Below are 25,757 nucleotides of genomic sequence, written 5' to 3'. Positions count from 1 at the left end.
AACATATTAAAAAGACTAATAGCTAACACTAAAGCATTGTAGTTTAAGAGAAAGAATCTGGCTTAAATTTGAAACTAAATACAAAGAAGCAACTTTAACATACACCAAGGCCAACCTTCAAACTTGAATCTGCATAACCACATAAAAGATATCTGAACTTGTTGTCAATAACAAAATTATATGGCAAGAAAAGCATTTTTATGTACTCAGTTCTTTTATACATAACTATAAAATCAGAATTTGGCTTCTCCATAAAAGAAGATTGAGTCATAAAGTGACAAAATTATGGTAAACACTATCATTTCTGCACCCATCGCATAAAATCCAGTAATTACATAGGCCTTAAAAAAAAAACGTAAATTTGTAAATGAATAATGTGGGCCTAGTATCTAGCAAGGTTTTGAAACAACAGGAATAATTCCTATGGACATGTACATAATGACACATTACAATGTATCAAGGTACACAATAAACTAAAATAAATACCTGTATGGTTAGAGCATTAACATACAGGTGCACTAAGCACAGTACAGATACCACAGTATCTGAAACCATCGCATCTAGGACCATCAAAAAGGTAACTTCATGGATGAGGTCTTAATACGAGGGATGTTAAATTTGAAGGAAATGGGAGGCATACTAACAAGAGTTCTTTATTGTGTTTGCTTGGTTCACCAATGTTTCTAATTGTTCATGGTACTCATGAAGAATTCTTCATGCACTTCATCAAAAAACAGGCAGTAATAATAGATGATGCCCAAATAGCTCTCACTATGATAATATATGAATGTGGCTGACAAAACTATCTTGCAATTGTCATCCTAAAGAATCTCATCAGATAACTCTCAAACTATATTTTAAAAAAGACTGAAACATTTAAAAGACCATATGTAAATTAAATAACCTCAAATGCTAAATAGCAGATAGAAGCCCCAGTCACATTCCAGTCAAGGGTACTACTTCCAGATCCCTGCTTCATTCCTTGACGTCTAAGAGCAAGTGATGCAAGGCCATCAGCAAAGCAAAACCCAGGTGATAACCTAAAGAAATTCTGCAAGAATTGCTTAATGTGAAATAATGAACATCAATTCACAAAACTAACAGAACTGAAATCTTTGCAAAGGATGATAGTACATGGTTCATAGTATAATCCATATTAAGAAGGTACAGCTTAATTTTCTTTCATAATAAACCTTGAAATTGCATAATTAACCTCAAAATAGCTTTAAAAAAAAATCAGAGTCCAACAGCATTTTGATGAGCCATTAATCAGCATAAACCACTAAAAGATTCACACAAGATGGAAATTTGATTTTCCAAAGTAGAAATATGCTACTTGAAACTTGCACCTGCAGATGTGCAATTTCAACTTTTGCAGGAAAGCAAAAAGGCCTAAATGAAAATACAAACAAAAGAACTGCATCACCAAAATTTGACTTTTTTTTTGTGCAGCTGAACAACAAAAGTTAAATTATCAAGAGAGTAAAGCTAGGAGGTATTCTCTAATACACTGTACCAGGCAGAAAGAAGGCAATAACACTGTACAGTAGGTGTAACACTAGTATATATTAAAAAAATACTGTACTATTGTTACTTCAGTATGATCAGAATGTCAAATACTAATATTGAGTCAGTCTGATGAATGCTGGTCTCAAAAATCACTAGGTCTCAGAAGTTAGACAACTCCTTGGAATGGTCACAAGAGGCAATTTTATTGCTACAACAAGTCCTTGATGATGAGAACAATTTCAATAATAGCTTTAGTGCACCGAATCACTAGGTCTCAGAAGTTAGACAACTCCTTGGAATGGAGACAATTCTTGGTTTGGTCTTCCACTTTAATCATAGTAAAAGAGATTGTGGATTGACAATGTGATACAGGTATTGTGCACAGCAGGACAACATCCTCATTATGCAGCATGATGAGGTAGCCAGTTTATTTATGCTTTAGGCAACATGTAAGGGGCTTGCAATAGGCTTAGCAGCTCCATTTTGATTCGGTTTTGTAGTCATTTCTGACTAGTAAAGGCAGCCTATGTGCAGTCGTTGCATAGAGGCAAAACTATCCAAAAACGAGTGTTTACCATAGGCGAAGGGTGGCCAAAATGTGAACCATCTCAGCACCCTAGAGTTGCATGGGTGTTTACCATAAGCGAAGGTCGGCCAAAAATGTCAACCATCTCAACACTCTAGAGTTGCATGGGATGGGCTTCTGGGGTAGTGTCTTGGTTGGTCCATCACATGGTTCTACAATGGTGTCGCATGGGCACTCATTAATAGGCGACTTTTGATCATGGAAAATTGCCTTGAACCTTTCGTCGCACGACCATTCAAAGCTTGCAAAGTCCATCTTTCTATATACAGAGTGTTTGCTGAAATATTTTCATGTGGAATCTCGAATTAACGCTTCCACTAATCCATTTTCGATATTTTAGGTCCTTAGGGAACCTACGAGGTTACAAAGGTCGATCCTTTACGAACGAACATGCAAAGGTACTACAAGATTTCAACATAACCAACTAAGTTTGTGAGATTAGAGTAATTTCTAAGTTATGATTCATTTTATTTGTTGTACAAAGATAAATTAACACAAACACACACACACACACACACACACACAAGTGAGTTTTACCAAATTTCAATATATTAAAAACCAAGGTTTTAAATTTCGGGTATCAGACCCCTATTGGTCCAAGCCATTTTGGGTACCAAAGTCATACTCTTACAAGCTATAGGACACCGTTCTCATTATGCAGTATGACGAGGTAGTTTGATTTATGGTACTTTTCTAAATCATGATTCATTTTATTTATTTATTGTACAAAGATAAATACACACACATTATATTTACTTTTTAAATGACTTCACCAAATTTTCTAGTGGGATAGGTATCACACAGTTTACCCTGTTTTGCTTGGTAGGCTATTGGAACTAATAAATATCATTCGTACCCAACCATACCAAGCAGAAAGGTCCGCAATTTTGTGCAGGGGTAGTGCATAGGCTTGGACCTATAATAAAAGGTTCACCATGCAAACCTGTCCCAGGTGATACATATTAGTCCGACAGGATCTCGGCATACAAACCACGCTGTATTGGGTGGTCCATAACAAGGGACTCTGTATCGCCCGATACGAGGTTTGTACCAAGGTTTGAAATTTCGTACCGTACCGGAGTTTCGATGATCTCTCGGTACGGTACGGAACGATATACCGCTCGGTATACCGAGCGGTATACCGAGTGATATATGTATATATATATATAATATATTTTTTTTTTTTATTGGCCGACGTCGCATCGCCTCGGCGACGTCGCCTTTTCCTTCCCCACACGGGGCGACGTCGCCGAGGCAACGTTTATTTAAATTATATATATATATATATATATATATATAGCGACGTCGTGTCGCCTCGGCGACGTCGTGTCGCCTCGGCGACGTCGCCGAGAAAGGAGACGTCGTGTCGCCTCGGTGACATCGCCGAGGCAATGCGACGTCGCCTCGATTTTATTTAAATTATTAATATATATTTATATATATTTATATATATATATATATATATTATTTTATTATTATTATTCGTTCCGCCCGGTAACGGGCGGTCCGCGTACCGATATCCCATCGGACCGGTACGTACCGCTCGTACCGGGCGGTACGGGTCGGTATGGCAAACCTTGATTTGTACTACTCAAAACAATTGAAATCCGACCATTACCAATTTATATCGATCGGTAACGGTCAGATTTCGACCGATACTGCTTAATGGTTCGGATTTGTTGAATTAAAATGGTCCATTTGATAGTTTGAACTAGATCTAAGAGTTCTTAAAATCTCTTTACCTACTTATTCGCTCCCCTTTCACTCTCTCTAACTCATCTACTCTCTCAATCACTTTCTCACTCAAATTTTTCAAATTTACTTATTTGCACTCTCTTGAACTCCACAAAGCTGTAATTTGAGGATTGGATCAAGCTTGGGAAGCTAATCAAGGAGCATTAACACCTAAATTAAGGGAAGAACTCTCTAATCAAAGGTATGTAGATAACTTCTCAATTATATTCAATAACCCGCTCGGTCCGGAAACATAGCAACAACATGGACAACAATGCCTCGATCAACGAACGCAGCGACATCAAGGAGTCGATGGTCCGATCTCCACAATTTGAGGGTGTTGCATAGACCAAGGAGCAGAATTTTACACAAGCCACCCAACATTCAAGTCATGAAGTTCAACATGATAGTCGGTCATTCTTCTCCAAGCAATAGTACGGTGATCAATCTTATGATACGAGAGCAAATCAGAAGTGAACATAGAAGTTCTGACATTCTCCATACTTTGCACCAATACATGCCACAATCATACTTGTCTCGAGAGCCGCCTCAAACACATGTGGTTCATGGCGCTCAGACTACGACCATCATCCCATTGATACACCAATAACATACGATGTATCTATATACTGTCATAAGATCAATTTCGAGATTTGATCCGACAAACATATCAAATTGGTATGCAGATACATAAGATTAGCAACTAATGCATTGTCGAGCGATATTCAAACTTTGTAAAAGACTATTTCAAGAAGAATGGAGAAGGGAGAAGTACTAAATGTCAAGGGTGGTGGGCAGCATGATAGTGAGTGGGCAGAAGTGGACGATTCACCAAATTATGCAATCTTGCCTAGTCCGAGTTCCATCGAAAATACTATGCATTTCAACCAATATAATCAAATATAAAGTCTTTGCTATATATGTTCAGTCGGGCTGCAACCCCACCAGTGGACCTAACAAAAGCTGCACCAGCCAAATTTTTCTTAGATTTCATGTTCTCTTTAGATTTTGTGTCAGATATACGAAGGACTATAATAGACTTTCAAATTAATGATTGAGTCATCCAAAAGCTTATCTTGAGATATCTTGTGAGAAGAAAAAGAGTCTTTCACCTGCAAAATTTTGAGATAAGTGCTACAACCAGCAAATCTTTGAGAGTAAAAATAGGAGAGAATCGAGAGATTGACCTACATTAGCAAAATTTAAGAGAATCTCATCCCTCATGCTAGAATCATTCTAAGTGATCCTTTGTTCAATTGTTCACTCTAGCTTAAGACTCAACACTCCTTGTGAGTTTGATTCAAAAGGTGAGTGTCACCTTTCTTCTAAGAAATCTTATAAATGATTATCTCTAAGCTTCTAATAAGAAAAAAAAGGTTTTCCTTCTTCAAAAGTGATGGCTTAGCTTTGAGATGGAAAAAAAGAGTGCAGGTTTTAGTTCCTAAGCCAATAAAAAGGAACCAATTGGTTTTGGTTCTTAAGCCCGCGAAAAGTAACCGAGGGGGTTTTGTTCTTCAACCTAGGAAAAAGAACAAGTTGTGGGTTCCATCTCATTCTTGTGAAAAACGTTATTTGTTTGATCTCTGACAGTAGAAAATGATTGTAGATTGACATGCCTCGAGCAATTATGGGGCAATTAGGAGTGGACATAAGCCACTGTGTCAAACCACAATAAACTTGTATCTTGATTGTTATACTTCCCTTTCTTATACTTGCTATTAAGCTTTTGATATGACTTGCTTTAAACAGTTTTGAATTTTTTAGACTCAGTACATACTAACACAATCTGAGACTCAGTTGTGCATATCAGAATGTACAAAATTTCATTTGTTACTTGTGGACTCAGGGACGGTGTAAGGAGTATATTAAGCATGTAAGACCAGAAGGGACAAGAATATAAAAAAGAAATAAGAAAAAAAATCATATTAAGCATGTAAGACAGGAAGGGACCAGATTATAAAAAAGAAATAAGAAAAAAAAACATATTAAGCATATAAGACCAGAAGGGACTTGTAACATCCTTCATTTTTGAAAATTTAGTAAATGCATGTTTGTAAATATGAGGATTATTTAATAATTTTTTTTATTAAATGATATTATATTAAAAAATTATGATTAGAGACCTAAGAGTGAATATTAAAAATTTGATATGATTTATGAAAGATTCAGATTTAAGTTAAAGAAAAAAAAAATGATGGACATGTGTCACTAGCTAACCTAAGGTTGGTGCCACTTATGTTTGCTCTAAAGATGACACCTAGCCCTTTTCATGCATGCATAACACCTTGCAACCCTTGTATTAGCCAAACCTAAGTAATTAGAGTAATTAGTTGAGAGATTAAAGAAATGAAACTTAAGTTTCTGCAACCAACGTTAGTTTGAGAAGAGAAGGGAAGAAGAAGAAGAAGAAGAAGAAGAATAGGAAGCTTTGCTTGAGGTTTTGCATCAACTCCCCATATTTGGGAATCAAACTCTTCTAAGGAAAGTGTTCTAACCCCATCCCACAGTAATTCATAATCTCTGTTTTCTTTTTAATTCTTCATAATTCGAAAGATTTTAGCTTAGAACCAAACCTTTCTTTCGTTTTGATACAAAGCCATGGATCTATAATTTTTCAGTAATCTGACCTCTATGCACTGTTTCGGACCTGACTTTTAACACTAAACTTTGATTTATACAAAGCCTAATCCATTTGAAAGTAGACTTAAAAATCTTCATTTTGATACTGAGATTGAATGATTTGGAGTTTAAATGCCTACTAAGGCTTCTGTTTCAATAACCCTACAGATTATGCAAAATAGGGACTGTAATTTCTGACCTCTTGTTGCTTAACTGCTTATAACTTTCTGCTGGGAACTCAGATTCATACAAATTATGATTTATTGAAAACTAGACTCAAACCTCTTTTTGTACTTGTCTGATTTGAAATTTTTGGAATACAAATGCAAACTGAAAACATCTATTTTTATCGACCCTGTGGATTCAGTAAAACAGAGCCGATGTTTTCAGACCTTTCAATATGAAATTATTTGTAACTCCCTATTGTAAACTCCAATTCTAGCAAAACTTGATTTATCTGAAAATAGATTAACACATCTTTCGAATGACACCTATTTTATATAAATTGGAGCATAATTGGTTATCTAAATAATTTATGCAATATGCCTCTTAAATTCTGCCAGAATCGAGCTTTGGTCGATTTTGCCTCCTCTTGTTTCTTCTTTTTTGAGATCGATTTCAACAAAAACCCTTACTTAAGTTGACCTTTATATTATTGCCTTGAATTCCTGTATACTTTTGTCCTTCAATTATTTGTATACCTGCATTTATTATGTAAAGTTCAAGTTTGTATCGCAATGTTTTGTATAGGCATATGCATTCCATTGTTTCCGTATGTGTTTCCGATATGTCCTAATTTTATTGTTCACTATCCTTTTGTACTCCGGTGTTTGTGGGATAAATGTGAACCTTTACCAAAAATGGTAAAGGGAGTTATGCTTAGAGCCCGTGATGCTCTGCCGGCCCCCTATGACTTCACTCAGACGTGGGTGGATGAAGCTCCCAGACGTGGGAGACTTATGTTTGGTGGTCATTCAGAAATGGATGGACCATATTATGTTATGATCTCACTTCACCTTCTATGTGTTTGACATGATATAAAGGCTTTGACTGTGTTTCTATGCATGCTTTGGATAAGAATGAAATGAATGCAACGTCATGTGACATTTGAACTTCTATTCATGTTTTGTTCTTTGATATGTTTCCAAAATGTTTATATATCTTTGTTATACCTTGAAATATACCATATGTCATGGATATGCGCCTTATGCTAATGATATGCTCCAATTACCTTTCTATGAACAAAACATGCTTCGAACGAAATGACATCGTAATTCTGTATTCAAACAATACATGCCTCTGTTTTCATCTTGTATCTCTGCTTTGTATTTTTGATACCTTATTTGTTTGAAAACTATCCTCTTTGCTACGGATATGTTAGTCACTTGCTGAGCTTTATATGCTCACCCCGTTGCTATATAAAATTTTCAGGATAGCTTATCACTCGCTAAAATATGTAAATTGGGTTGAGGCAGTGGAAAGCTAGAAGATTTTGGGGCAAATATTTCGTACTTGATAGGTTGATGTTGTATATGTTCCTTTTGTGTGTAATGAAATATCAATGACAAATCTAGATCGATGTATCTTGTAAATATTTAAAAAGTACCTCTCATGTCGGGATTTTGGGAATGTTAAGTTTAAGATGTGTAATGATATAAACTTGTGGTATATGTTGGTTCTGTGATTGTATAGATTGCCACGCTTTTGAATTTATGATGTGGTTATAGTTTAGTTAAGTTGGCTTTGGATTTTGTGAATCATTAAGTGATACGATGGTAAGATTATAAACTGCACAGGTTTTATGAATTGTGGATTATATAAGTGAATTTTGACTTTAGCGTTTTCTTAGTGGCATCAAATGTGTGATTGGATCATGGATTGTTTGTTGAATTATAATATTATTAATTTTGAGTTAGGTTCACACCTCCTGAATGAGAATTAAATTTAGGAGGCGTGACAGGACTAAATGACAGAAAAGGAAATAAGCACAAATGGTTCCAGCACTTTCATTTCCGCATTATATCATAATTGCATATAATCCAAAATTTTGGCTATTGAATGGTTGTTTGCAAATTGCAAGAACAGATCAAACCCTAGAGAATTGATCGGTTAGTTTCTTGAGCAAACACTAAAATTAGAATGAAACCTAAGGATTATATTTGAAAAACACAAAACTAAGGGTATCACTTTCATAGAAAGTCATTAAAAGAAGTGCCAAAGCCACACTATGCAAGAACCTAACTGATCTTGTTCTCTACACAAGAAAACTACGATCTGTTAAATTCCTACAAACAAGATGAATTAGTTAAATTTCTGCTGTATGAAACGGTAGACACCAGAAAAGCTCAAAAGATATAACTTTAGCGAAGATACTGCCAATTATTTTTTAAAAACCAGATAGACCTTACATACCTTTAGCAGAGAGTTTGCACTTTTAGTGGCATCCATAAGCCCCAAAACAAATGAAATGACCATGAGAATAAGCCCACTAAAAAAGTGAATCAGCAAAACCACATTCTGCATCAACAAGCAAATCAAAATATCTGACGTCTAAACTAGCATATAAAAAGTCTAGATGAATCACAAAAATATCTGAAATATACCTGGGCAATTGTGTGCTCAGAAAAGAAAAATGTAAGGCAATATGTTGATGAACCAATTGCTAATCCATATTCCAAAAAGAGGACTATAGTTGGTAAGAAGCATCCAGTTCCAACAAACTGATTCAGATCTAGAAGCAAGATGGTTTGTTAAATGCTAGCAATTCTCTATAAAACAAAAGAAAAGCTCTAGAATGAAAAACATAATAAGATTGAAGCAGCAGAAATTTGGAAGGCCAGAACAAGAACTAGAAGAATAAACAATAGACAGGAAATTATTATCATGAAGTTCAGGAAGAGATTCATTACAGACCGAACATAAAAAATAGTATCACTGCAAGTGATGTCGGGAACAAGAAGCTGACGAAGTCCCATATGTATGTTGAAACCCAATAAGATAATACAGAAACCTGGGTAGAGGTCAATAAAAGTCAACTTGAGGAAACAGCAAATCAAGAAAATAACTATGATGTTTATTGATACCCCGCTAATTAACTGCTGGTGCTTTGCTTTGACTTCACGCTCCTACAACAATTTAAATAAGCACTCCCATCAGCCATCACAGTCAAAAATTGCAAAAGAGAAAAAGTAAGTGGAACATTGTTTACAGATTAAGATGATAGAAAAACACCTAACAGTTTGTCAGACCTCAATTTTTAAGTAACCAGTTATCCTTACTTCGAACAGTTTCAATGTAGCAAAGTACTGGATTCTTGAAGTCTTTTAGCTACAAAACTGACCCACATTAAACAATAAAACAAAGAATTATGATGGACAAGACCCATATTATGTACACATTCAATAAACAGATATATCTGCTACATTAACCATTTTTTCATTTTTTGTTTATAGGTCCTTTGCATAATATTTCAATTGGACCAAAAAAGATTTAATTTAAATTGGACCCAGAAAAGATTCATTTCAAATTGGACCAACAAAGGATTCAATATAACTTACTACTGAAAACTGTAGTGTTTCATTTCATCATACAGGAACACTAATCTTAACAGAGGATGTCTGTTAATGTGGATTTGAGTTGCCAGAGGATGTCCTGAGAAAGGATTCCACAGGTTTTTGTTGCCATTTAATGCTAATCAGGGTGTACCCTGCCACATTCTTCGAGCATAAAGGCATGGTAGTATAACATTGAGGTGGCACAATTCTTGTGCCAGATGTTAGGCTTGAATTACATAAGAAAACAATTCAAGGTGCAGCATAACTAAAATTTTGGTCCCATCTGCAAGGACACTTATGGTAATGGCTCTAGATGCATGCTAACACCATTATCCTCAAGCTGCCATCTATTATCATTCTCAAGACAGTAGTTCAAACTTCAAAGTTCAAACAGTTAAATATAACAAATTTCTAAACAACAAAGAAGTTACTGAATATGGTTCCAGAATTTCCCATGATTTACATAATTTACAAGCAACTTTTGAAGGTTTTAAGGATGAATACTAAAAAACACTTCAAACAAAAAACTTTGGCATGTTGCCTTCTCAAGAAACACCAAACATCAAGAGATCAGCAACTGTTAATTATCGCTACTTGCTAAAGCAATCAGCAGTTTGAAGGGCATGAAGAATAACAAAAATAAGCAAATGACATCAATGGAATGACCTAATATTCATGTATTTGAAGTTCCAAATTATGACTTGAAATAGTAAATTTTTCATTCAATTCCCAAAAAAGAAATTGCAATCAGAACAAGAGATAATTTTGATTGACAAGATATTATTAACTGAAAAGAAAAAAAAATTGGTCTATGGTTTACAAATGGCAAACAAACTAGGAGCTCAAAAATAATCCAGCAATAGGTCCTAGTGTCCTACTAAGTTGTGGATACATAGAATATAGGCGAACAAAAATGTTAAGATTTGTCAACAAGTTATAAAGCGTATCCTGTGTAGTTATAACATTTACATCCAAAAAGTAGCTCCTAAACTATGAATACAAACTAACAGAAGAATGGTAACTGATTAGCCAATTGGCCAAATAAAGGATGATTCATGCCATAAGATAGCAAAGAATGTTAGCAACAAAGAGTAACTCCAAAGATAGTAATGTGACTGAGTGAAAATTTGACATGATTTACGAACATCAGCTAAATACTGGAAGAAACAACAGTGGAAAAGTAAAAAGATTGTTGATTGGCATAATCCATATAGAATCCATCTAAAGTGCTAGTTGCAAACTGATCTACAAATAACAACACAATCAAGGATTAAACACTACTCTGATACTGATTTTGGTAACCTATCCAACGGGTATGGTACTGGTATATCTAAAAGTAGTATTACACCAACCTGCATCATCCAGTATCATTGAATAAAATAATAAAAAATCAAAATGAATGGGCATTGTATCAGGTATTGAACTATACGATCTGATACCAATACTTGGTCAGAATGATAAACCCCGAAAGGTACATACCAAATCAAATATGTGCCAACCCGAGTAGTATTTTAAATTCTTGGACAAAAACTATGATTTGACAAAGTAGCCTTAAGTATTAGAATCATACAAAGTAAATGTGCCACATCTGGTTCAAAACTCCTAACACTGAAAGCACCAGTTGAATGCTAGGTAAGACAATGTGGCAACAAAATTTGGTTTCCAAGACTGTACAGAGATATGCATAGACATTGAAAAACATATGGAGAGTCCACATATTTTTTTAATATACATGCATGAGGCTAAATATGGAACCTAACAGAATCATGTTAAATGTTAAAGAGTATAAGCTAAAAGAAATCTCACCTTAACTATTGTAACAGCAAATGATGCTGGGATGAAAGAAAAGGCAATATTGACAATGATTGAAGCAGAGAATGCATCCAAATCCTAGAGATAGTATGGAAAAACATCAATTCTCTCATGATAGAAATCTAGAACCAATTTAAGTGGGAGCATAATCACCTCTTCAATTGAATTAGTACATGACTCATTAATCAAGTAAACAAATTAAATGAAAAAAATAAATGCAGTCATTCATCACATCCAAGATAACAAAGATGAAACAGAAAAATAATGAGTAAAGTTGGTTGTCTTGACATATGCTCATTATGGCTCAACAGAACTAGTGTGTCATGCTGCTGTTTTTTTCTGTGGGGGGCATGGCCAAGATGTTTAGATATATATTCATTTGTTCCTTGGCCATCTGCAAAGATGAATAAAGGAGCTAATCTTATGCTGCTGAATGAAAAATAAACAGAAAACCTAGAGATAATCATCTTACATTGCTTAAATTAGAAGAAAAAAACAAAATCAAGATAAGTTCTTCCTCATGACCTATGCATTCTTCCCTTCTTTCAGTAATGAATTCCTCTATCATAATCCCTATCTTGTTCCCTTCTATTGCAACGATCATTTACTTAGTTGATAAACTCTGGATTTGATTTTGATTCTAGAACAGCATCTGATTGAAAAAAAGTTGTCTCTTCTTTTGTTATAACTTTGTATTTATGTAACAACTTGCATATAAAAATTGAACTGAGATGAACATTGATTTAGTAGGCCTTTAATCTGCTCAGATAAAAGTAGCAGTCAAAAAATTACTGCCCTAATAATCGTGTCAGTTTAGTAGGTTATTTCAGGATTTAATCTTGAGACTGGTGAATTATTATCCAAAAGATACGAAAGAGCTTATTTCTATTAATCACCTGAACAACTAAAAATTCACAGATATTTTCCCTTATCAGCAATACTATGTAGCTCACTCTTTCACTGGCACTGATATAAAAAGCAGGTGTTTACATACACCTAGGTCAATAATAGGAAAAAACAAGGAATCCAATTTCAGTTGTTTCACTCAGTAGGGTCTGTTATTTACCTGTCGACCTAAAGAACGGTACCATACAACATATGTTGGTAGTGGTATATACTTGTATATATATTTTTTGATACAACACATCAAGGTATAGAAGACTGCTCAGTATTTACCCATTTCGACCAACAACCAGCACTTGGACCGGGTAATTTGGTCCAAATTTGTATGAAACTTATATTTTTTTCACAGATATAATTGTGTTTTCTTTATATTACTTAACCTGAAAAACCATGTCCCATGTTCCTCTATCCCTCTGGACCCTCTCTGGCTTCGCCACTATGTCGTGTACAGCAGTAACAAGTCTACGATGCAGCACCTTCAGTTGTAAATAGTTAGGCCAATGGTAGCCCAACAACCTCATTTTGCATTATCATGTTCAGTTTTTGTTGTACATGTACAAGGAATGTCATATCACAAATTAGACCTATATCGTTTACTAGCTGAATCGAATCGTACCAATCAAGGAGGTGGTCAACGAAGAGGAGGAAGATGAAGGAGAGGACGTTGTGGAGGAAGTGAAAGGAGGAAAAGGAAGGAGGAGGAAGAGGAAGGAGGAGAAGAGGAGGAAGCGTACTTGTGAATGGCAGGTGGCAGGCAACAACAGGCCTGTCGACGATAGCCTGTTGAAGAAAAACATGAAGGGTTCACATTCGAGGCGAAGCGGGCTCGCGAATGTGAGTTCTAATGTTTGTTTCTAGATTTTTTTTAATGGTCCAGAATAAACCGCTCAAGAAGAGGGCGGTCCGCATCATGAACTGGTACATACTGCTTGTTTCATACCGATCTGGATAAAACGTCAATGTACGTGCAGTTTGCATAGGTTGTTATATTCTCTATCAATAGTCCCAGGCCAAAATTAACCCTGCAGCCCATGGCATAGAAAGGATTTTTTTGTGTGTTGTTGCAGCATAAAATCTCAGCCATCTCAGCACCTTGAAATGCTTGAATGACACCAAGCTAGATGGGAGCTTCAAGATAGCAGTAGGAGAGCTTCTGATAATCTATGAGCCTAGTAGTTGTATGTTCTTGCAAGTATAAGACTCTGTTGAGCTCTCCGACACTTAGGACTCTATTGGGCTCTCAAACTACTATCATTCAGAGCTACAGTTATCTTACTTTGGCTTACAATCTTTCCCTATGTTCAATTGTTTGTTAGTGTGTTTTGCTGGACAACAATAGCACATCATTCGCCTCTTCAACTAACTGTTTTCTATTTCATAGGTCCTTAGTTATCCGTTCTATTTCATAGGTCCTTAGTTATCCGTAAAGGGTCAGAACAATAGCACATCATTCGCCTCTTCAACTAACTGTTTTCTATTTCATAGGTCCTTAGTTATCCGTTCTATTTCATAGGTCCTTAGTTATCCGTAAAGGGTCAGAACTAGGTGAATTCTTTGCAAGCAAGCATCTCTAGGATGCCTCACGATTCAAGCAAATCCAACTAAGCACGTAATAGCCTGATGTCTAGCTAAGCAAGTGCTGATGCCAAATGCCTTGCCACAGTTCCTTGCATCGCCACCATGGCTTCTTTCTCCAACTCCAAGACTCCACCTCCTCCTCTCCAGCTCCTCCTCCGCCTCCTCCTCCCCTCTTCTCTCCCTATTTCTCTTTGGTCAGTGTTTTATGTCAGTACGTACCCTATGGGTCTCAGACCAAAACTTGAATCCTTACAACATCATATGTGTAACCAGTTACTAAAACCAATATTAGTCTGAAATCAAATTTGTCAGAACTCAGAAGAGTATCAAATATTTCTTTGATTAAAATTAAAATATTTTACTCGAACCATGAAATATTATCATACTTGTTTAACTTTATTCAGGAACTAAGACATTGATGCTGAGTGACTTGAGTTTGTTTCACAAAGAAAACAGAATTGAAATGGATAGAAAACTTCATTTTACAAAATATGATACAAAAGCCAGCTCAATGCTATGAGGAAGTGTCAGTTAAAACTCAAAAAGTTAAACAATAATTAATACAAGAATGTAAGTAGACTATAGCGTACAGTTGTAGACAACTATCAAGGTGAAGATAAATTAAAAATGAAGGCAGCCATGTCATGAACATATCCATTGCTGTCCACTAGATTAAGGAGATTCTTAATATTATGGTCTTTCATATTAACTTAGAGATCATAAGTTTCTGATTTAGTTTCTAAAGAGTACAACCTGTATAAATGAAAACTACTTCATTTCACAGAAAGCAATCTACATAACCAACATAACATGGGAGCAACATTGATAGATAAAAGAAAGATGCGTACATGCCGTTGTGACCGCTGTGATATTGTCATTGGCAAAGGGTGATTACGAGTTTGAATCATTAAATGTTCATTACCAGTTGCCATTTTTAAAATTGCAGCATTCATCAAATTGATATATGTCGGAGCTGCATGTTGACAAGAACTGTTGTGAAGCACTGTATATCCGACACTACCATCATTTTTCTGATCGTCCATTACGACAGCACCGTACCTTGAAGGAATATCAATGTAAATATGAAAGCAAAAAATTGTTCCAAGATCATGGACATGAAAAACTGAATATGATGCCACAGGCTACAAAGAACCATGTAGTCTCAGTCTGAGATAATATGTTATAAGAGAATTCAGAACTAATATAACCTAGCCTGTCATTAAAGAACTAAAAGTATTGAAGAGGATAACAACATAACTCACACAATCAATACATATGAATAATATTTAGAAAATATCAAGTTACTTAATTCTTCCAGTTCCAGGGAGTGAAGAATTTAAGTCAGCTTTTGCAAATAAAGATCGTCACAAATTGTCACAATCTATAGACTCTAATACCTCATATCTTGAGTTTATTTGTCACCATCACCAGTCCCAAACTAACTTTTAACAAGCTTTAATCCTCACATCAAGACTAGTCAATACATAGGAGCATTGAGATATTTCAAAGTTCAAATCATACGTGAGATAGAATTTATTGGTCCTTGGTTGACAAATTTGCAGACGAGACATTGATCCTTGGTCTAATTCCACTTAGGGTTTCCAAAGACTGCTTGAAATTTAGAGCATACACTAACTGGTGTAGATCTCATGTGAACTAACCAACTTTCCAGAGGATAGTTCATTATATATGAATATTATCATCTTCCTGGTCTATTATTTACGTTCTCCTTTTATGTTACTAGACTCTACTATCAATCTACATGCACAAATAAAGACACAGGAACACATTCACAAACAATACTTGCGTGCACTCACACAGGAACACACACAACAGAACAAAATACTATAATAAAGAAGTTATTTACCGAAGAACATTTTCATCAATAGTTATCTTGAGACAATCTGAAGTTTCTATATTGCCACACCTGAGATATCCATAAGGATTTATCAGAATAAATTGAAAAGTTATGCTCCAATTTGTTCTGCAATCTGATCCAAGAGTTTTAGAATATAGTGGCCATGTGGTATGATCCCCGCGCAACTTGGATCTTACAAATTGTACCACAGTCCCTTTTTTCTTCATAATTTTTTATAATATTTTCCTTAATCAGACAATGAGTTCCTTGGTGCTCCAATTTGAATGTTTTATGGGGCAATTCTTTTTCTGTTTTCAATCTGAAATTCAAGAGGAAAAAAAGAACAGTACTAAACAGAAATAGGCTTGGAGCAAGGACAGTCATGTAGGAGGATATTAGCTTGAATAGAAATTCTAATTATGTGCTAGTAATTGTAGAGTGAATTTGTATACAAGATTGTGTCAACACCAATATATTTAAAACAGTGATATTATGATAACATAGAAGATCACAACCTGATGACTCTTCAGGGCTTTATGTAGGCACTATCATTCAAACTGCTCAAAAAGAGGAACTAAGGTGTCCTTTCGCTGGCCTTGAAATTCATATACATGTACATATACATATAAACACACCTTACATATACTCACATAAGCATATTCAAGTAGATGTTTTAAAAAGTTCGAATCATACATACCATGAATATAGAATTGTAGTAAAAATATAACTACAAAAAAAATGGAATTGAAAAAAAAAACTATCCAAAATACACTAGAGAGTAGAGACTCGAGACTAACTAAAATCATATACATGTCTTTCCTACAGGGGTTCAATGCTCAGATCCTTTCAAATACAAATCTTCAAGCAATTATCTGGAAACAAAAATTAGAAGAGAGCACCAAAGGAGTTCCTTTTTATTTAGCGAAGAAGAGACCATGAAATCAAGTTTATGTGCCAGTAAACTAACCTATATCCAATAAAAGCACAGGAGAGAAAGCAAGGTGCACCTTGGCCAACCCAGGGAGAATTCCTGTCCCTAATCATTTCAGTCTAACATGGTCTAAGACTCTACAATAATGCACGTTATGTGCCAGTAAGCCTGCAATGTACCTATCTGATCAAGGTCTTATATGCCGGAATACTGCAGCAGAAGTCCAGTTTTGACCAAGGTTTACTATTTTACTAACTTTTTTGATTGGTCTGAGTGGTACCAACTACCAAACACCAATACCATACCAACTGGCATGTACCAGTCCGAGTGAGGTCCAATACCATTTTTTTTTTTTAACATGGCATATAAATGCTTGATAATGCAATATGAATGATGTATGAAGGAAATATAACATGGCATATAAATGCTTGACAAGAAAAAGTTCAGGCCAACATAGTCATGCTTGTATGAAGGAAATAAAAGATTGTGAATGTTGTATTCTGATTCAGTACAACATATAAAATACAAGGTAGAATAACCTTTTCATCCAAAATGAGAAACATTACCAAGAATCCAGTTCAACTGATATATTTCAAACAAAATGAAATGATTTTTACTGATTGTAAATCATGAATAATTATTTTATTATTCCAGACAGTAAGAAAAACAAAAAAGATAATACGACCAGAAATATTTCAATCATTAATACGACCAGTGATATGGACTCTGCATATGACAGGCAGGGAAGTCAAACAGGCATAGTGTTATAACTAAATGTAAAAAGTGCATTGAACTCTGCATGACTCAGAAGGTCAAACAGAAGCCTGTACTTATGATGATTGATCTGATTGACTTAAATTAATCTGATTCTTAAAATCATATTCACTAGGCTGGATAAAACCTATTTTAGCAGAAAAAAAGTCCTCTGTACCTCGACTGATATGATTCATTAAAACTAGTAATTAGGTACTCGCTCATGGAAAGAAGAGCAGGGCCCAATTGTGGCCCTGCAGCTTCAATAGCATCAGCTAATATCTTTTCAGAATCAGGAAACCTGTAGGACCTTGGCTCCTGTTTTTGTATCCAACCACCATGAACATGAGATGCAACCTACAAGATTATAATATATTGGACTAAGCAGAATTCCCTGAAAAAAAAGTACATAAATCACAGAAAAATATTTTTTAATTGCTATATTATACAGAGGAAAGTTTACAACATAAAATCATGCTTTCCCCAACATAAAATAAACCTTTTCAGCAATGGATAGAGAGAGATTGAATGGGATAGGTCCTCCACCACCACCACCATTTAGTAAGGGATTGAAATATGATGTTGTTAAGGTGATAGAGTACTGATCAGGATGTGGCTTAATTTTTAGAAAAAGCAAACCAAATAGTAAAAACAAAGCCGGAATGAACAGCTGGAAGATAACTGATCTTCTATCTCGACGACAATATATTGCCCTTTTTATGAGGAGAGCTTTGGAATGTTGCCAAAATATAGACCTTGGAATCAAGCCACAACTACAAAACTTGAGAGTAAATAATGTGACGAAACCACATGCTGCATCAAATATTGAAGTGCATATTCTTCCCAGAGTAGCACATATCCATCTGACAAACTTGAGATGAACTCCAAATAGAAATTTAGAATTTGGTGATTTTGTAAGTGTATAGGTAGATGCTTCAATAATTGTATTCATAGATCCAGTACGAGATATGTAATAACCATTCTCATCATCTTCATGAAAGTTATCTCCTGATACTCTCAAGAAAACCTCCTCCAAAGTTGTAACAGAGATACCATAACTTTCAATGCCCTGACAAAAACTAGAGCAGCTTTCCTGATACTTGCTTGGTCCTCTAATGTAGTTTTCAATCTCACGAAACATATTCTCAAACGAAGTAGATGATGCAAGAGGTAGTCTGAAAGATATTTCTGTACCTACCTGAGAAATAAAATGAAACAATGCTCATACATCATATACAGCTCAATTCTGCTCAGGGAATAATACAGAATATAACAAAGTGAAAATAATACAAATTGTCTTCTGAAATGTAATTTATCCAGAAAAGCAAGCTAAAAGATTGTCATAAATTGCAGTCTCAAAATTTGTGTCCAATAATTATCTAGGTGAGAAATGCTTCAAGGATAGTTCACCACAGTCCGTAAAGCTCAATTCACAACCAAGCATATAGGCCAAAGACATCCATGAACTATGGCCTTGGATAAGTACCAAAGGCAAAATAATAGTTTTTGGACAGGTTAGATTTAGAGCACTTAAACTAAGATTGCAAAATGCTCAATTTTCTAATACCAGTGAAAATCACTTAATCAATCTGATTATACTAACTATAAATAATATGAGAATATTATTTGCTCATAAACAATCACATGCACAAACAGTGCGCCAAAACATGAATGTGCAAAGCAGGGTTCTCAATTTCGATGTGTACCATCTGTATCGGACAGGCGGTACATACCAATCCGAGAGGATACTGGTATGCGGACCGCCCTCTACCGGGCGGTACCAATGTTTTGACCCCGTATTGGGCGATACAACGCCTATACCAGGCGGTAACAATCGGAATCTGACTGTTACCGAGGCGTATCGGTCGGTACGCCCTGGATTTTGATCATTACCGAGGTGTACCGGTCGGTACACCTTGGATTTCGATCGTTACCAAGGCATACCAGTTGGTATGCCCCGGTATTTTTGGACCATTACCTCCAAATATTTTTGGAGGATTTTTAACTCTTTTTGGGCGTACCGCCTGTATGCCTCGATATATCGATACGACCGAAATTGAGAACCTTGGAGCAAAGTACTACTTCAAGTCCAGTAACCTAGCAAACCTTTGACACATAGTCAAGTAGAGTTGTGTCAACATGATTTGCGCTTGGATCTTATAAGTGAAACATAAAATGCCCAACAAATATAATTCATTAATGAGAAAACAGTGTACTCATACAAGAAGATAATGTTTAACCATATTCCATATGTTATTCCAACATATTCAAATGGTAATCTGCCAATGCTGGTTACCAATCAAGTGCATACAAGCAGCTCTGAAGTATATTTATGTTTATACAAGCTTCAGGCTTGATTACTAATATGTGAGCTGTCAATACTGGATAGTTTCAACATGAGCTGATCTATCAAACATTTTCCAATTCCATAAGTTAACCTCCCAATGTATGTCTCCAAATATAGATATCAAGAAAATTTTGGCTTGACTGAGGTAGTGTTAGCATGGCATGACAAAAGTAGGATAACACGATAAGCTGGGAAGTGCTAAGAAAGAAAAGAATTTATTTAATATTTTATTTATAACCCACATAAATGGTTGAGACACCCTAAGAAAGAAGTAGACATGTAAAATCCAAATTTTTAGATGACCAAACACTACTTAGTGATTTATATATTGATTCTGCAATCTTTGAACATCAATCACTTCACATTTTGCCATAGTAAAAGCAAGGAAATTAGTTCAGGTTCATTAACCATATGCATAAATCTTTTCCACTAACAACATGAAGCACAAACAGAAAGTGATCTATCAGATGACAAAACCATGAAAGTTTTAGAGTAAGAAAATTTACATTTGACAAGCATGTAGCAGTTGGAACATGACGATGGACAATATCAGTAGCTACAGAGACACCAGGAGAAGTCTGCATAATAAGGGAGAATAATTTTGTCAGACAACAAGGGCAGGACTAAAATGATGGAGAAATTAAAGAATCACAAACCTGGACTATTGTGAGTGTATAACCAACCCCGTATCTGTGCTTTAAGAAAAGGGAACTACCAAAAACATAAAATTATGTTAATAAGACTCAAAGCTAAAACTGATAAAAGCAGTCACACAGTGTAAAAATTTTTAAAAGATAATTAGAACAAAGAAATAGAAACTGTTGGCCCTTGGCTTAAACTTTGTTAAAAGAACCAATAGAAATGACATCAGAGGCAATCTGAGTCCTTTTAAGATAACTTAATAGAGGAAACCAAAGTTAATTAACACAAGGACTTTGTAGAACAAAGTTATTTGAACTTGTGCCAACAAACTAAACTTAAATATAATGCAAAACACCAAGGCAAATGCATAAAGAATTAAGTTTATTTTAGTTATTTATAAATGACTTATCAATTTTTTACAGAATTTAAATGCGAGTGTTCAATTATTTAGTGACTATCACTAAGAAAAAGGAAAGCATACTTATTCAAAGAACCTCAATATTAGATTTAAACTCCACATGGGCATGCATTTTATTCAGGAGTTGTTTCATTGCCTACAACTAGGTTGTCCAGTTGGTGGTGTCAATTGCATACATTTTACCTGTCATAGGAGCTAGAAAATATAAATAATGTTTAATTTTGTAGAAATTTCTATATTTGATATGACAAAGAATAATCTAACCCCACCAATTTGCAGAATTACCATAATAAGCTGCACTGCTTGCAGCTAGTGAAATAGTTACTGTATGAGGGTGCAGGTGACCAGAAAGCTGATTGGACCATTACCGACAGACATTTATAGTTGCCTGCAATTATATTTATATACATATATAGATACAAGTGACAAAACATCCCTTAAAACTTTTCATTTAGATAAAGGAGATTGCATTACTAGCTGTCAGTCAATTTAGTATTCAAATTTATGAGCATGTAAAAACCTTGTCATTACCCAAAAGAGATGTGAACTGTGAAGCATCTTCACAAATCATCATCACATCAATGCATGGCATGATGCAAAATCCATATTGAACTGATGCTAACAAAAAGGCTAGTATAGTATTATATGATTATAGATTATCATATTAGAATATAAGAACAATTTGGGGAAACAGTTAAGAGTTTGTTTATAGAATGATTATGAAGAGACTACTCATTTGTTTACAAGTAAATGGTAAATGGATGGACGACATGATCTAGGGAGATTGACAACAGCAGATATAAACCTTGTAATACATGAAAAAAAGAATAAAATAAAATTCTGCAGCCATAGACAAGAATGAAATAAAAGTGTTATAGATGTAGAAAATGATATCTAGTCTGATCAGTGCTTGTGCCCCTCAAATAGGACAAGAATATGAGAAATTGTAATAAAACATCAATGGAATTATTTAATGAGTACCATAAGTGAAAAGGATATAACCCCAGAAGATTCACATGGTGACAAAAGGAAAGGGCAATACAAATTTAAAGTAGTGCATAAAGGTCATATTTATAGAGACAAAAATGTCGTGAAGTTAAGGTTTTAGAGTTTGCTATATCTTCTAATACATTATTGTCAATATTCACTTCAATAAAAGAAATGAGGATTTGTTACACGAGTGGGTCTCTCTAGCAGCTATAGTGATGCAAAATTAGACATGTACAATGGAGTTGCGACTATTGTGAGGATTGTGTGGGTTTTTAGCCTCTCACTATAAACTTGTATCTACTCTTCGATTTCAGTTTTTATCTTTGCACACTCTAACAGATGAACTTACAAGACATATACAATATAAACTTCCATGGTGTATGTTGTATACTAGTGATATTGTTCCAAATGTCAATGATTAATGTAGTTGGTTTCTAGCTATAAACAAAGACTCCTGACAAAGACCTGAAATTTTCTCTTTTGTAGACTCAGGACAAATTATTAGTTCGATACAAGTTGAACGAAAAGTACTGAACAATGAGGTTATATGTAGAGAAACAAATGGATTCATGAGAAACATACTGCCTAACAAAATTAAGAATATATTAGTAACATTAGGTCTTCTAGAATAATAAAAATCAAGAGGGCCCTATAAGTACTGAATTTTGGAAATGGTGCTAAAAAATAAGCCAAAAATTGAAAAAATAACTCTAGTTCAGGGTTCTTTGACTCCTGAAGTCACAATTCACATGTAGTCGAAAGTTGCAACTTTATGATAAGTTACCGTTGATAACCATTTGAACCTAGTACTCAGTTTTTAAAAGCAGTCTAGGCAGCTGCTTATATCGCAGCATATGCATATGCTGCTATATAAATTCATTGCATAAGGCTTATGCAAGTCAAATATGGAGTCTAACTACATACATGACATATGCAGTTATATAAAGATGTATATTTTTGCAGGCGCTTATGCAATCCAGATAACTTGAAAATCCAGTCATATATTGATTTAAACTTTAACCTCATTGCTTTTAAATTTCTGGTTTAAAATACAAGATGGAAGGTCCATAGTGTCTTTCTGACATTTCGCAATCTGACCAAGCACCAATGACAACCTATAAAACTTGGTACCACTTGCTATTCCGCTCAAGTTATTGTTTTCGTTCATTTTTAGTGATATCAGGTGGTACAAGTTGGTATATTAGTTGGTATCTTAGTTTCATACTCATCCAACATTGAAAACATTATCCAAACCAAGGACTGTTGCACCACCCAATATGGTATGAAATGGGCAGCATCAGCGATTTAAAAAGGCTCTCGGGCGCTCGCCTAGGCGCTCAGGCGAGGCGAGGCCCGAGCACCTCGCTAATCTTCCAGGCGACGCGCTTCAAAGAGGCGCCGCCTGGGCGCTCGCCCGAGCCCAGGCGCTGGGCGCTTCAAGCGAGCACCTTGGTTAACCAAGGCGACCGAACCAGGATTTTAGGTCTGGTTCGGTCCTGGTTCGGTCTCCGGTGGTTAGTTGGTTCAATCGAACCAACTAAAACCGATATCAGTGACAACCCAACCCTAACCCTCGTTGCCGCTGCCGCTCCCGATCCTAATCCCGCTGCTTGCCGATGTCGCTGCTCGCAAACGCTGCCGTTGTCGCCGCTCGCGCCTCCCGCTGCTCGTTGCTGTCGCTGCTCGCAAACGCTACCGCTGTCGCCGCTCGCGCCTCCCGCTGCTCGCCGCTATCGTTGCCGCTGTCGCCGCTCGCCGCTGCCGCTGCCTCCTTACACTCTGCTACCGCTACCGCTTCCTTTTTTCTCAGTCAGCAGGTTCAGCACCCCCTTACACTTCCTTGTTCTCCTTCTGTTAGCAATATATAGTATACTGTTAATAGTTTACTGTATACTGTTAATATTATTAGGTTTATTTAAAATTATTAATTTTTAATACTATTAATAGATTAATAATATATTATTTTGATTTTAATACTGTTAATTTTTATTTATTTGAAATTAGTGTTAGGTTTCAAGATAAATGGCAAGTGTACAGAACAACTCAATAGAGTCTCAAATGGCATCAAAAAAATATTCAATGAAGATGATTTATGTGAAAATAACGATAATATTGATTATGATGAATGACTTTGATATAAAATTTTATTGTTTGAATTTTGAAACTTTTTGTTAATGTGACATTGTGATTTTGTATCTTAGATTTTCTTAATTTAATAGCATATTTTAATTTAAAATTTTAAATAATTATATTTATTAATTATATTATATATTTTTATATTTTAGCACCTCGCTTCGCTCAGGCGAGCGCCTAGCGCCTCGGACGTTTTTTAAATCACTAGGCAGCATGCACCAGTCCCGGTCTGCCAACTGACCAATATATTGTCACGAACGGTCATCGCGCACCTGCATCAACTCCGTTCAACGAACCGTTCGTCGCTCTCGTCTACATGTACAGTTACTTGGCAACCTGTTTTGCCTTGATTTTGAGTCATTTTGCTTGTAAAAATGTAAGTTCGAACAAGCTGCAGCGTTACAAAGCGACCGCTCACCGAACCGAGCAAAACAGCCCCAAAACAGCTCCGTTTTCGTGTGCCGCGGGCTGATTTCTAGAATCTGTCTCCGCTCACCAAAACGTCAGCCATCTCAGCCCCTTTGAACCTCCCAAGTGGCACAGGGCTGGATGGGGCTTCGGTATAGTACCGGGCGTTGAACACTCATTCGCAAGTTCGCACGTTGCCTTGACGGGAACTTGTTGTCACGCTCGGGACTCGGTGAGCAGTTGTTTGTGGGCTTGCAGCTGTACGTTCAACCTTCTAAAGCCCTTGTTTTTCCCCTCTCCCTCTTTTCTCTTGTGCACGCAAGATGCTCGCTGAATTGCTTGTAAAGCTTCCCCTTTTCGCGAGACTTCGGGACTTGTCCGTTGCTCGTTCTTTCGAACTAATCAACTTTCTCTTTTACAGGTCCTTCGGGACCTACGAGAGGTTGCAAGTGGGCTGCTCTTTGCGGAGCAATATCACAAGGGCGAAGCGCGACTTAGGCAACGCAAGCTAAGTTCGCGTCTTGGCCGCAAGGGTGCCTCGCGCCTTAGGCAATTCCAGCTAAGGCCGTGACATTGTGGTATTAGAGCGGGCAAGCACTTCGAGTGAGCAGCGAAGGAACTTCGCAACTTCGCCATGGCAAAGCATCGTGGCGAATCAAGCAAGACGGGGCAAGCCGGACCCTTGCCCCAAGCAGCTGCAGGTGGGCTGCATGTGCACACTCGCTCTCATACTGTTGGAGCCGCTCAAGAGGAGCGCGGCAGCGAACATGATGAGCGAGAAGTTGGCTACTCTCCGCCAGTGATTGAAAAAGGCGCTCTGGCGCTCGCCTAGGCGCTCGGGCAAGGCGAGGCGAGGCCCGAGCACCTTGCTAATCTCCTAGGCAGCGCGCTTCAAACAGGTGCCGCCTGGGCGCTCGCCCGAGCCCAGGCGCTGGGCACTTCGGGCGAGCGCCTGGGTAAACCAAGGTGACCGAACAAAGAT

At 36.3% G+C, this 25,757-nt stretch overlaps 1 protein-coding gene across 8 annotated transcripts in view; it reads right to left on the bottom strand.

Annotated features, from left to right (window-relative positions):
- LOC103973989 (ABC transporter A family member 1) overlaps nucleotides 1-25,757 on the bottom strand; it is a 108,732-nt gene that overhangs the window by 18,023 nt on the left and 64,952 nt on the right. For all 8 annotated transcript variants that reach the window (XR_010514709.1, XR_010514710.1, XM_065189765.1 and 5 more), the window contains 11 exons: nucleotides 20,841-20,895; nucleotides 20,691-20,762; nucleotides 18,337-19,035; nucleotides 18,016-18,194; nucleotides 15,144-15,354; nucleotides 11,809-11,892; nucleotides 9,532-9,573; nucleotides 9,362-9,458; nucleotides 9,052-9,179; nucleotides 8,861-8,965; nucleotides 905-1,051 (listed from right to left, as the gene is read on the bottom strand). Coding sequence is in view for 6 of the 8 variants with exons in the window: in XM_065189765.1 (XP_065045837.1) it covers nucleotides 905-1,051; nucleotides 8,861-8,965; nucleotides 9,052-9,179; nucleotides 9,362-9,458; nucleotides 9,532-9,573; nucleotides 11,809-11,892; nucleotides 15,144-15,354; nucleotides 18,016-18,194; nucleotides 18,337-19,035; nucleotides 20,691-20,762; nucleotides 20,841-20,895 (1,819 nt within the window). In the remaining 2 variants the exon portion in view is untranslated. The remainder of the gene's footprint in view (nucleotides 1-904; nucleotides 1,052-8,860; nucleotides 8,966-9,051; nucleotides 9,180-9,361; nucleotides 9,459-9,531; nucleotides 9,574-11,808; nucleotides 11,893-15,143; nucleotides 15,355-18,015; nucleotides 18,195-18,336; nucleotides 19,036-20,690; nucleotides 20,763-20,840; nucleotides 20,896-25,757) is intronic.

This window comes from Musa acuminata, chromosome BXJ1-1 (assembly GCF_036884655.1).
Source record: "Musa acuminata AAA Group cultivar baxijiao chromosome BXJ1-1, Cavendish_Baxijiao_AAA, whole genome shotgun sequence".
Classification (NCBI taxonomy): Eukaryota; Viridiplantae; Streptophyta; class Magnoliopsida; order Zingiberales; family Musaceae; genus Musa; species Musa acuminata.
The sequence above is the reverse complement of the archived record's forward strand: the minus strand, read 5'-3'. Positions and strand labels throughout refer to the sequence as shown.